This window comes from Eschrichtius robustus, assembly GCF_028021215.1.
Source record: "Eschrichtius robustus isolate mEscRob2 chromosome Y unlocalized genomic scaffold, mEscRob2.pri SUPER_Y_unloc_3, whole genome shotgun sequence".
In the NCBI taxonomy this organism is placed as follows: domain Eukaryota; kingdom Metazoa; phylum Chordata; class Mammalia; order Artiodactyla; family Eschrichtiidae; genus Eschrichtius; species Eschrichtius robustus.
In genome coordinates this window covers 125540-138548 of record NW_027175154.1, presented here as the reverse complement: position 1 = coordinate 138548, position 13009 = coordinate 125540, and the positions used below count along the sequence as shown (strand labels likewise).

At 33.0% G+C, this 13009-nt stretch overlaps 1 protein-coding gene across 6 annotated transcripts in view; it reads left to right on the top strand.

Moving 5' to 3' along the window:
* LOC137757679 (lysine-specific demethylase 6A-like) overlaps window positions 1-13009 on the top strand; it is a 159172-nt gene that overhangs the window by 90861 nt on the left and 55302 nt on the right. For 2 of the 6 annotated variants that reach the window (XM_068534286.1, XM_068534283.1), the window contains 9 exons: window positions 3080-3173; window positions 4739-4865; window positions 7673-7771; window positions 7894-8113; window positions 8629-8763; window positions 9216-9362; window positions 9926-10021; window positions 11362-11457; window positions 12066-12377. In XM_068534286.1, the coding sequence (XP_068390387.1) occupies window positions 3080-3173; window positions 4739-4865; window positions 7673-7771; window positions 7894-8113; window positions 8629-8763; window positions 9216-9362; window positions 9926-10021; window positions 11362-11457; window positions 12066-12377 (1326 nt within the window). The remainder of the gene's footprint in view (window positions 1-3079; window positions 3174-4738; window positions 4866-7672; window positions 7772-7893; window positions 8114-8628; window positions 8764-9215; window positions 9363-9925; window positions 10022-11361; window positions 11458-12065; window positions 12378-13009) is intronic. The other 4 variants (XM_068534287.1, XM_068534285.1, XM_068534284.1 and 1 more) reach the window with 4 other exon arrangements.

Genomic DNA, 13009 nt, shown 5'->3' with positions numbered 1-13009 from the left:
ATTCCAGACCACTGCAATCAAGTAAATATTGCAATAAAGCAAGTCACATGAATTTTTTGGTTTTCCAATGCATATAAAAGTCATGTTTACCCTGTACTATAGTTTATTAAGTGTGCAAAAACATGTCTAAAAAATATATATATACACATTAGTTAAAATCTGTCTAAATGCTATTATCAAAAAACGAAAGCAAGTGTTGGTGAGGATGTGGAGAAATTGGAACCCTCATACACTGTTGGTGGGAATGCAGAATGGTGCAGCTAGTATAGAAAGAGTATGAAGATTCCTCAAAAATTAAAAATTGAAGTATCATAGGATCCAACCAGTATTCCAACCTTTGAGTGTTTATTCAAAAAAATTGAAATTGGGCTTCCCTGGTGGCGCAGTGGTTACAAATCCGCCTGCCAATGCAGGCGACACAGGTTTGAGCCCTGGTCCGGAAAGATCACACATGCCACGGAGCAACTAAGCCCATACGCCACAACTACCAAGCCTGCACTCTAGAGCTGCAAGCCACAAGTGCTGAAGCCTGCGCGCCTAGAGTCCATGCTGCGCAACAAGAGAAGCCCGCACACCACAACCAAGAGTAACCCCTGCTCGCTGCAACTAGAGAAAGCCTGCATGCAGCAACGAAGACTCAACGCAGCCAGAAATAAAAAATAAATAATAAAAATAAATACGTTAAAAAAAATAAGAATTGTCCTGTGTTTGTTGAACCACTAACAATAGACAAGATGTGGAAACAATAACAGATGAGTGGATAAAGAAAGTGTGGTGTTTTGTACACAAGTCACATATTTGGTAAATTCATGTTATTGTAATTTTTAAATTTTTAAATAAATTTATTTTATTTTTGGCTGTGTTGGGTCTTTGTTGCTGCGCACGGGCTTTCTCTAGTTGCGGCGAGTGAGCGCTACTCTTTGTTGTGGTATGCAGACTTCTTGTTGCGGTTGCTTCTCTTGTTGTGGAGCACAGGCTCTAGGTGCACAGGCTTCAGTAGTTGTGGCTTGCGGGTTCTAGAGTGCAGGCTCAGTAGTTGTGGCACACGGGCTTAGTTGCTCCACAGCATGTGGGATCTTCCCAGACCAGGACTTGAAACCGTGTCCCCTGCACTGGCAGGTGGATTGTTAACCACTGAGCCACCAGGGAAGCCCAGTAAATTTATTTTAAATTAATTTTGTTTTTAGTGTTGCGATAAGTTGACTTGTTTTCATAATTTCCTTTTTAAAGTATTCTCTGCTAGTATATAGAAATGCAGCTGATTTTTGATTGTTAATTTTGTATGCTGCTGAATTTATTAATTGTGGTTGTTCATGCTTGGGGAAGTGTTTATCCTTGTAAGTGTTGGCTTCTTTGTGGATGTTGGTTTGCTGTCTACGTTAAAGCCGTGGCGTTCCTATGTATACATATGTGTGTATGTACATATGTATGTGGGTATATGATAGAGATTAAAAAAAGAGATGGGTTTTTTTTTCTTTCTCCTTCTTTCCTTGTCTCATTTGGTTAAAGTAAAAACTCAGTATTTTTAGCACCAATTTATACATTTATTTTAATGAATCATATTGCTCTGCTCATTTAATAAAAATGTCCTGGAAATGACTTTATCATCCCTTTTTTTAATAATCTTTAAATGTCTAAAACAGTTTTTCCAAGTATGTTTTGTTTTTTTTTTTTAAACATCTTTATTGCAGTATAATTGCTTTACAGTGGTGTGTTAGTTTCTGCTTTATAACAAAGTGAATCAGTTATACATATACATATATCCCCATATCTCTTCCCTCTTGCAGCTCCCTCCCTTCCACCCTCCCTATCCCACCCCTCTAGGTGGTCACAAAGCACCGAGCTGATCTCCCTGTGCTATGCGGTTGCTTCCCACTAGCTATCTATTTGACATTGGGTAGTATATATATATGTCCATGCCACTCCCAAGTACGTTTTAAAGAGACCATACTTTGGATTTTCTCTCTTTAATTTTTTCTGTTATTTTGGAAGAGTTGTGTTTAATATCACAGTAACAATAATAGGTTTTAGTCTTACTAATAATTTTTAAAGGAGAACTGTGGGCAATGGTCTCATTTGTAAATTTGCCTGTACTTGTAATATGAGCATTGTATCGTATCTATGGGATATGTTATGCCTTTAAAAACCACTTTTAATTATGAACACTTTCCAAAAGTGTTTTCTATAAAAAAGCAATAAATTTCAAAATGCAAATTAAGACGAAAACTACTTTTCCTCAGTCTTAGACTTTGTGAAGGATAGTAGTAGCACTTGTATTTGCTTTATAAGATGTCCGTATCTTCAAAAGTGTTTCTAGGTTAATTATACATTTGCTGGTAGAATATTTCTCCAGACTTGTGAATGTTATTAAATAATGTCTAAGGTTGGAGTTATTTTCTTTGTAACTTTTGAGATACAGCAAATGTTATAAATGGCATATTTTACTAATACCTTGTTATATTGAAGGGTAGTTTTATTAGTTGTTAGTTATTTTGAAACATGGTGGTCCACAGTAAGGAAATACTCAGTTAATAAATTAGAACTCTTTATGTTCTTTTTTTTTTAATAATTGAAACTTGTAAAATATTATTGTCTAAATCTTCATATACTAGTAAGTTTTTGTGATATATATACACATAGACATCAGTGTTTATTCCACTTTATTAGTGGAAAAGTTAATTAAATCATGCCATTAATTTCTTTTTAACATCTACAGTGATGTTTAAAACCTGTTTGAAGGTTTTTTTTTTTTTTAAGTTGAGGTATAGTTGATGTACAATGTTATGTAAGTTTCAGTTGTGCAGCATAGGGATTCACAGTTTTTAAAGATCGTGTTGCCTTTGTAGTTACTATAAAATATTGGCTGTATTCATTGTGTTCTGCAATATATTCTTTTAGATTATTTATTTGATACATAGTAGTTTGTGCCTCTTAATCCAGTGCCCCTATCTTGCCTCTTCCTCCTTCCTTTTCCCCACTGGTAACCACTAGTCTGTTCTCCATAATTATGAGTCTTTTATTTTTGTTGTATTAATGATTTATCTTTTTTTTTTTCTTCTGAATATCTTCTACTCTCTAGAGAAAGTATCACTCTGCAAAAGAAGCTTATGAACAGCTTTTAGGGACAGAAAACCTACCTGCACAAGTAAAAGCAACTGTTTTACAACAGTTAGGTACATAAAAATTTACTTTTTATTATATATTGTAGTATTTTAAACATTTTGGCACTGGTGGGTGGGAGCAATTGTGACTCTTCTGCTTAAAAGTAAGTTTTCATTAAACTTCTGTGTTTTAGGATTAATTTTGACAAATTATTTTGAGATTGTATTTAAAATGAGTATTTTATATTGTAAATGTTTCCATTGTAAATGTATTCCTTCTCTTCTTTTGTCAAGAGTTGATAATATATTTATTCCTACTATCTAGCACAGTTCATCTCAAAATTTATCTAAATACAGTGGTCCAGTGCAACTAGTCCTTTTAAATTCTCAAAATTATCCCTCAGTAACTGACCTCTGGAGGAGGTTTGAATATTTCCATGTGCTTAGCACTCTGAAGTCAATTGAATTGAAATAATTCAAATGGCTAGGTAAGTGCTATTGAGCTTGAAATACAATATATTTTATTGTATGACTTAATGGAACTATCTCACCTAAAAATTATAGAGTAGTTCATTATTTTCTCCAGCTACTTGTTATATTCTTATGTTTTAAAAGCAAAGGTTTGGTGTTCAAAAATAATATAAGTAATACATCAGTACTACTCAGATGATAGAATACTCAGTAATTCATTTGTTGGTTATTTATCATGTATAATTTAATATATGGGTTGGGTTTTTAAAATTTGTTTTTCCTTTCTCTGTTTTTGGTTTTGAGTAATTTCTAAATTTTAATCAAGTTTGTGATAATGTGAATATTTTTATAATGGCAGTATTTTACCTATAATGTCAAAAGCAATTAGTAATACTTCTGCCTAAGTGATAGTTTTGCAAAGGTAATTATATACACATAAATTGACTAACAACTGAAGCATTAATTTCTATTTGTCTTAAATGTTTACCATTTTTTCATGATCCAATTTTAACATTGTCTCTGTAGCTGTAACTCTAAACCTCTTCATTAAGCACGGTACTGCTTTTATAACTTTTCGAACCAGTTTTTCATTTAGATATCCATATATCCCTGGAGGTATTTTGTTTTTGTTTTTTATCTAATGTTGTTATATTTAGGATTATATGAGAACAATTAGTGTAATTAAAGTGTAGGATCTTTGGGAAGATGTTTTTGTTTTTAGTGATTTATCTTTGAATATTTTTACTTTTATTGATTCCTGTGAGATAAGCATGGGCTTTCTAGATTGTTTTCAGAATAAACCTTTAAAGCACAAGTAAATTAATCATCTTTGTATTTTTTGGTTTATAAATTGGAAAACTTTTTTCCAAATTAAATTTAGAAAAGGAGACTCTTATCTACGGCTTCTATGCAGTACTTACTCCTGATGTTTTAAATTTCATTCTATTCTTTAAGAGTCCTCATAGCTTTGATTATATCTTTTTAGTAAAATGGATTTTCCTGTAGTAGTTACTTTTGGTAGGTTGAAATTTAGGGAAAGTTTGATTCAAGATAAACAAATAAATGTACTAAAAGGGTATTTTAATTTATTTGTGTGCTTCATGGTATTCTTGAAGCTAGAAGAATAGTTTAATCATGGATAAATGTTTGCAATTGTTTAATTATAGGATGGATGCATCATAACGTGGATCTACTAGGAGACAAAGCCACCAAGGAAAGCTATGCTATTCAGTATCTCCAAAAGTCATTGGAGGCAGATCCTAATTCTGGCCAGTCTTGGTATTTCCTTGGCAGGTGAGACCAGACACTTGGGTTGTGCTGCCCAGAGTTGATTTATAATCTAAAATGTTAATAACATAATTGCTTAGTGACATTTTATTTCAAATACATTATAATAGAGATTCTTGGGAGGTAAAATTGGATCACTCTAAGTTAGGTGCTTTTACTGAGGAATTCTTATTTTGCTTATTAGATTTTATTTTCACGTTGTCTTCACGTGACTTGAATTATCACTAGTTTTCAGAGAGTTTTGAAGAGTTTTAAAGAATTTTCAGAAAATTCATTTTTATTTTACCTGAGGACCACCAATAGCCTATGGAAAAGTTTATTTAAATTCTTTGAGGTCTGAATTTTCATTCCACCTATTAATGAATGGATTGGATTAGATATGTCAGGTACCTTTTCTCAAGGTTATAAATTTAGTTGTCCTTCTTGGTTTGACTGAATTTTGCCCCATACTTTTTCACATTGAAGTTTTTGTTTTTTAGGATGTTTGACATAAAGTCTAAATCAAACTTAGGTTTTGTGTTAATTTAATTTTTAGTTTTCAATATCTTTCTCTTTTAAAAAGTAAAGTATACTTATATTTGTGTCAGATTAGTATTAGGATAGTTCCTTTTTAAAATATTTGATTTTCTATTATGTATAATAAGAATTAAAGTTAGCTACTTTTAGGGGAGTTTTTCATAGTCTCCCCCAGGCTTATTAAAAGACTCTAATTTGAGTTGCTTCTCAACTTAGTTTTTTCTCGTCTACTAAAGGTCCTCCAGGAGAAACTGAATCTTTCCTATCTTCCATTGCCTTGCAATGTTCCTGGATTGATCCAATATTTAATAAATGGAATAAGCGAACTAAATAAGTGGCGTTTGGGTTTGGAGCTAATATTATTACCGCCTTTGCACAATATTTGTCTTCATACAGTGATTGTAAAAGAGGCTTATCTTTAGAAAGAGGGAGAGGTGTGACATACAATACTAGGTTTTTATTAGCACTTTGCTAGTATAGATTAGAAGAATATGACCCAGGATATTTTTTTCCTTTTTATCCAAGATAAAAGTTTGTAGCATAATGTAGTTTACATTGTGTGTGACTTCTTAGTATAAGGGATCCTTATTGTTGTTTCTGTTTAATCACAGCTATGTACAATGAAGATGCAATGAAATATGTTTAAAGTCAGCATTTTAGTAGGGTGCACTTTCCCATCTGTTTAAGAACAGCAGTATTCCACAGAGGGCTTTATTAGAGGTTATCTGAATTTAAAACATTGGCATATGCTTTGTTTTAACTTTTTTGGATAAAAGTTTCTGCAAGTACAGAGCAGTTTCTTGATTTCTCAGCTAGAAGATACTTACCTTTTTGGTCTAAGGATAATCATTTTAGACAGTTTATTTTTAGTCTGTTTTTTTCTATAACTTTGTTTATCTTCTGCCTTTTGATATATTGCTTCTAATTGGCTTTATTGATAGAAAAATCAAATTTGTGAAAAATATTTTGAAACTTACTGACACTGTGAATGGGGATCTCACTGCTGGTAAAATTTACAGAGATTTGATGATCCTAGTATTTCAGAGACCATATGTTACCTCTGTGTTCAAGGCTGTGTTGCATATTATTGCTGCTTCTTGTTTGGAATTCGTATGTTAAAGGAATGGGGTGATACAGTAGTAACACTGGTAATGACAATGTTAAATAGTCTCCCACAATCAGAAAACTGTTAAGAGTTGGGAATGATCAGGCAGCAACTTAGTTCACCCTCTTATAATACAAATGGGGGACATGAGTTCAAAGAAGTAAAGTGGTTTTTTTGAAGGTAACATAGCTAATTAATGTCACAAAAAGAGCTAGAACCCAGCTTTACTCAGTGCTGCTGCTGTTATACCAGCCTGCCTCAGAGGAACCTAGACAACTTGTGTTGGAGAGAAAAGCCCTGGTCAGTGGTCTAGACAAACTTGGACACGTTGAATTCTTCTTTTGATTTTTAAAAAACGGAATGTGAAAATGCTGGTTTCAGGAAATACTTCCAATTCTCCTAATATTTAGGAAGGATATGTATATACATATATATACACACTCACACACATGGCATTTGTCTGATAATCTGAAATTTGGTTTTGTTAAAAAATTTTTTTGTCTGTTACTATTCATATAGTCTCTAATATCTGTGCCTGTTTGCATTACTGTTCCCTTTTTAATTCTGCCTCAGATTCTTACGTTGTATGCACTCTTTGAAATTGCGTCTCTTTCTCTTTTACCGGCATTTCTGAGGTCTCTCAACCCACAAATAGCCATTTTTTAAACTTACTTTTACTGCTTTTTTTATGTGCAATTTGATATTAACTGTATCTCAGTTTTGTATGTTTCATGAGTTAAGGAATGTTTGTTATGAGTATTATAAGTTCAGAAAGGAAAATTCGGATGTGCTAGTGAAATTGAAATCATTATCAACATTTAATTTCTCTTTGTTTTTTAGCTCTATATTCTTGTAGTATAAGAAGCTTGAGTATAAAGTACATATAAAAAGAGCTTTGTGTATTTAACACTGAATGTTCTAGCAGTGAACAAATTTGCAATATAGTGGTTTGAAAAGAGTTCATTAACATGTGTTTGCAGTTATAAGAGAGAGTTCATTTAACAGCAAATTATAATGTAGATTAAAATCAGTGTCTAAATCTATATGTAAACATATATGTTGCTAATAAGTATTTTCCCTTTCTATGTATATAATTTTGGTAAACTAATATAGTTAATTTAAGCATTTATGGAATACTTCATATAAATATATATATTTATAACTATATCTATCTATTTCTCCCCTCTTCCAGGTGCTACTCAAGTATTGGGAAAGTTCAGGATGCCTTTATATCTTACAGGCAGTCTATTGATAAATCAGAAGCAAGTGCAGATACCTGGTGTTCAATAGGGTAAGGCTTGTGTGTTTAAATTTGTAACATTTTTAATTGATACACAGATTTATTGAACTACATCTAATATACTGTGTGTTAATCTTACACCCAGTTTTAGAAAACTTCATTTCTCTTTCCAGTGTGCTCTATCAGCAGCAAAATCAGCCTATGGATGCATTACAGGCCTATATTTGTGCTGTACAGTTGGACCATGAGCATGCAGCAGCCTGGATGGACCTAGGCACTCTCTATGAATCCTGCAGCCAAACTCAGGATGCCATTAAATGCTACTTAAATGCAACTAGGAGCAAAAGTTGTAGTAATAGCTCTACGCTCACAGGAAGAATTAAGTTTTTACAGGTAAATTTTAAAAATAGCATATTTTAAAAGACATTTCCATATGATAACTGGCACAGGAGGGTGGCTGGAAAGTTTGTCTGTTTTTGTTTTGATGTGAATAACTTGTTTCTGTACTTTTTAATATTTTGTGATATTATTTTTCACTTTAAGATATACTGTATTGAAAATGTTCTTTTGCATCTTTATTTTGTTGATGCATGTTAATTTGCCTGATTGTGTGTGCTATGTTTTTAAGTTATAGCATTTTAGAGAAAAAAACACATTGTTTTTCACTCTTGCTTGAAATTTCATGAGAAGGTATCCATGGCAATTCTGAAAAACAGAACTTAGCTTTGTTCTGATTCTCGCAAGTATATTCTAGTTGCCCTCTTTATACTTAGCATATATCTGAAACCCCAAATTTATAATCTGCTTTTTTAAAAAAATAAGTACCTGTAACATTGAGGAAGTTTTGTGGACTTGCTATGACTCAAGTAGTCCTATGTTAAATTTGCTTTTTACATAATTTTTCCTAGGCTCAGTTGTGTAACCTTCCACAAGGTAGTCTACAGAATAAAACTAAATTACTTCCTAGTATTGAGGAGGCATGGAGCCTACCAATACCCGCAGAGCTTACCTCCAGGCAGGGTGCCATGAACACAGCACAGCAGGTGAGAAGTTGGGTTATCTTCTGTAGGTGCCCAGCTTTAAGGGTTCTTTCCAATTGGTCGTGAGCAGACCTAAATTACAGTAGAATTGGCTTTTTTAAAAAATTTAAATCCTTCAAATCTAATTACAAAGGGATTTTAGATCAAAATAGAACTTCCTCTGATATGGGAAGAAACTTGGGGTACCAATTTAAAACTTTTGTATAGTTTCATGATTTCAAAAGGGATTTCTTAAGGGACTGTTACACAGTGGTTTATTTAATGTTTTAAAAACCAAGTTTTTCAAAAGAAGATACACATTCCTCCACTGATGAATCATTTGATTTTGATTTTCAGTTGCAATCCGTGATGTCCACATAGTTTTGAAAGTATGTAGCTTATAAAGTTTTGTAATTTGAAGGCATGAATTAAGAATATGTAGAACCATATTTTTGTTTTACTTCTGTGATCCTTAGGCTTACAAAGTTCATCATCCAAATACTGAACCTGTATTAGGCCTCAGTCAAACTCCAATTTCACAACAGCCCTTGCCAGTACACGTGATTACTTCTAATGAAGTAGATGGCCTGTCCAGTCCTGCCAAGAGGAAAAGTCCAACAAAGGTATATATACATGTTAGAGAAATGGAAAATCCCAATCAGAAGTGAAGCTAAAAGTCTGTAATTGTGCCTGTCTTAAATTTTAAACTATGTACATCAGAGAGTGAAAAGGTTTTGTTATTTTGCTATTATAAACAGTATTTCCTACCCTGAAATTGTAGCATCATTTATGGAAAGTAGTGATAGAAATATAGAAAGTAGTGATAACTTTATGTTCATCAAGTCATTTTATTCATTTCCCTGCTTTTATGAATTTAATGTACTTTATACCACCACTTCAGACATTAAAATAAATTAAGTGTTGGATATAATGGATAGCCTGTTAGAGCTTTGAGTCATTTTTATATACAAACCTTTTAAGGTGAAGTTAAAGAATGAATGACAATTCAAATTCATAATTTTCCAAATTGAGTATGCATTAAAATTTTTAAAAATGGTTTTAAAAAATAAGTTTATTTCTGTGTAAATACTCCAATTCCTAGTCATTTGGTATCTCACTAGTCATAATTATTGGTGTATGAGTTTAACCAAGTATTTTTTAATTTTTACAAATAAATTTTCCTCAGAATAGTTCTGAGAACTGGAATAGTGGCCATACTGTTTCACATACTTCAGTACAGCAGCAAGTTCATTCATGGTGTTTGACACCACAGAAATTACAGGTATGAAATACTCTTTTGACGGTTTTAACACCATGTTCTAACTCAGTTGAGGTAGTAAACTTTAAGCTTTTCTGGGTATTCTTAAAATTGAATGGCAGTAAGCCATTCAGACGTGGCATAAATTAATACGTACATAAGTATAATGAGCCTACATTTTCCAGAGGAATAGAGATCATAATTCATTTTTGTTTTTTACCTTTTTAAAACAAGCAGTGTATTCATATGTTTGAAATTTAAGAATTATTAGAGGGCTTCCCTGGTATCACAGTGGTTAAGAATCTGCCTGCCAGTTCAGGGGACACGGGTTTGAGCCATGGTCCGGGAAGATCCCACATGACGCAGAGCAGCTAAGCCCATGCGCCACAACTACTGAGCCAGTGCCCTAGAGCCTGCGAGCCACAACTACTGAACCCGCATGCTAAACTACTGAAGCCTGTGCGCCTAGAGCCTGTGCTCCGCAACAAGAGAAGCCACTGCAGTGAGCAGCCTGCACACCACAGCGAAGAGTGGCCCCCGCTCGCTGCAACTGGAGAAAGCCTGTGCGCGGCAACAAAGACCCAACTCGGCCAAAAATAAATAAATAATTAAATTTATTTTAAAAAACCGAATTATTAGAATATAGGGTGCACAGGTATAAAGAGTCCTTCCAGTTCCTGCCTCCATCCACTTAATTTCCCTTTCCTACAAATAATGAAAAGTTTGTTTTGTTTTTTTGTTTTGTTACTAGAGATAACATTGTACATGTACAAGAAAATATGCTGATGTCATAGATTCCCTTTTTTTTTAATATATATATATAGATTCTCTTTTGTCTTTTATTCAAATGCAGGTAGGATGCTATGTATAAATATCAGGACCTTGTCTTCCCTCCTGGCTCACTTTACCCAAAGATGTATCTTTGAGACCTTTTCATGTCTTTATATTGCTTCCTTGTTCTTTTATGGCTACATAATACTACATTTTAAAATTCCTCGGAAGCCACATATTATTCAACTGGTTTTCTGTTGTTGGACTTTTATATCATTTCCAGTATTTTATAAATGATGTTGCTCTTAAGCATTGTTGTTATAACACATCTTACAGTTAAACAGCTTTCTCTTTGAAGATTGTGATTTCTTGTCCATATATTTAACTCAAAACATAAAAATTACCTTCTTTAGATGAATTCTTGTTTTTTTACTTTTTCTTAGCTTTTTGTAAGGACTTCATTTTGGGACTGATTACTTTTGGTTAGAAATCACTGTATTTCACTTCAAAATTTCTGAGTTTGTAGTCTTTTCAGTGACACTTTGCCTGATAGTGACTTACTTATTTCTTTGAATACTTTTTCCTTTTTCCAGCACTTGGAACAGCTGCGCTTTAATAGAGACAGTTTAAATCCGGCACAGAAACTGATTCTGGGACAGTTGGAAACTCAGCTTGTCTTAATGCAACAAGTATGTATACCATTTTCATTCTGATATTTATTATTATGTTAAGTATTTTTCTTGAATGCAATATATTTTTAGAGTTTAATACATATTTCTACTTCCTATGCGTAGTCAATAGAATTTATATATCTGAGCTTTAAATGTCACTAATGGACAGTTCGCTTTCTTTAAATAGCCACCAATTAGTTTAGAAAATAACAGTTGGTATTTTACATTTTTTTTGCATATTTCAGGTGTGTTCTGTAGGCTTACTTTTATTTTTTTATAATTAACAAAATATTCATACTGAGGTGGAGATGTAAGGATTTTTATCAGGGATTTGGTATAAACATAATGGAATGGCTATTTGAAATCCCCTAGTTTATGATGGGAAATAAGGCCTATAAATTACTAAGTTATAATTTTCAGTGCTTTCTTTTGCCATTATACCACTAATGAGAGCTTTCTTTAGCTTATAGTGAAAAAGGTTGTGCTTTACCCATAGGAACATAGCATTTCATTTCTAAAATGTATGTTTTTTAATCTAGAGAGATTAACTTTTATGATAAAGTTAGGAACGTATTGATTATACATTTCAAAGTCGTACAAGGAGGTTTTCTTTTTTGTTTTTGAAGATGAGACAAACAGGACAAACTACTGTTCTACCCAGAGTACCTAGTGTCTCTCAGCTTGAAGTACGCTCTGCTTGTTTTGAAAAGCCTTTGTCCAGTGGACCTTTTTCTGCAGGCTATACTCCTTGCGGCACATCAAAAACGCTAGGGAGTACAGACACCATTTTGGTAGGCGATAATTATATAACAGGAAGTGGAAGTAATGGAAATGTGCCTTATCTGCAGCAAAACACACTCACTCTACCTCATAATGGCACAAACCTGACCAGCAGCACAGAAGAGCCATGGAGAAAACAACTATCTAACTCCACTCAGGTAAAAGAAAGATTAGCTGCTTTGTTTGTTCTTATATAGTAGTTTTTCTTTAACTTGTATACATCTTGAGGAGAAGAAATTAAAATATAAGAAATATTATCTTTAAAAACTAATTTTAAGTAATTCACAATTATCTGAGAATTTTGTTAACAGTATTAATACTACATTGTAAGCTCATCTGTGCACGTGAGTGTATTTCTTTATCCAGTAAAAATTAATATACCTAAATTAGGTTATTGGCGATAAGGGCAAAGAAGGAAGAAAGCACAGTCTTATAATTTTTTAAAATCCTATTGCTTAATGAATTAAGGCATCATGACCATGTTTTTTAATTGCAGTTATTAAATATCTGCAAATATTTTCTGCATATAATAAGTGCTCTGCCAGTTGTGAAGCGTTTATTTTAATGTGGTAAAAAGACTAATAAGGTTTCACTAACCATAAATTACAATAAAATGTGACTTGCGTTATGCAGAGAAAGTAGCTTAGGTGAGAACCAAGATGTTACAGTCTCAGAAAACTGAGAATTTAGAAGGGGAAAGGCAGTACAGATGTGGCTACAGTGTAGTTTATGAAGAGGGAACACAAAGGATGCAGCTTAATTTGTGAAGGGCAAATAGGAGTTATTCAAA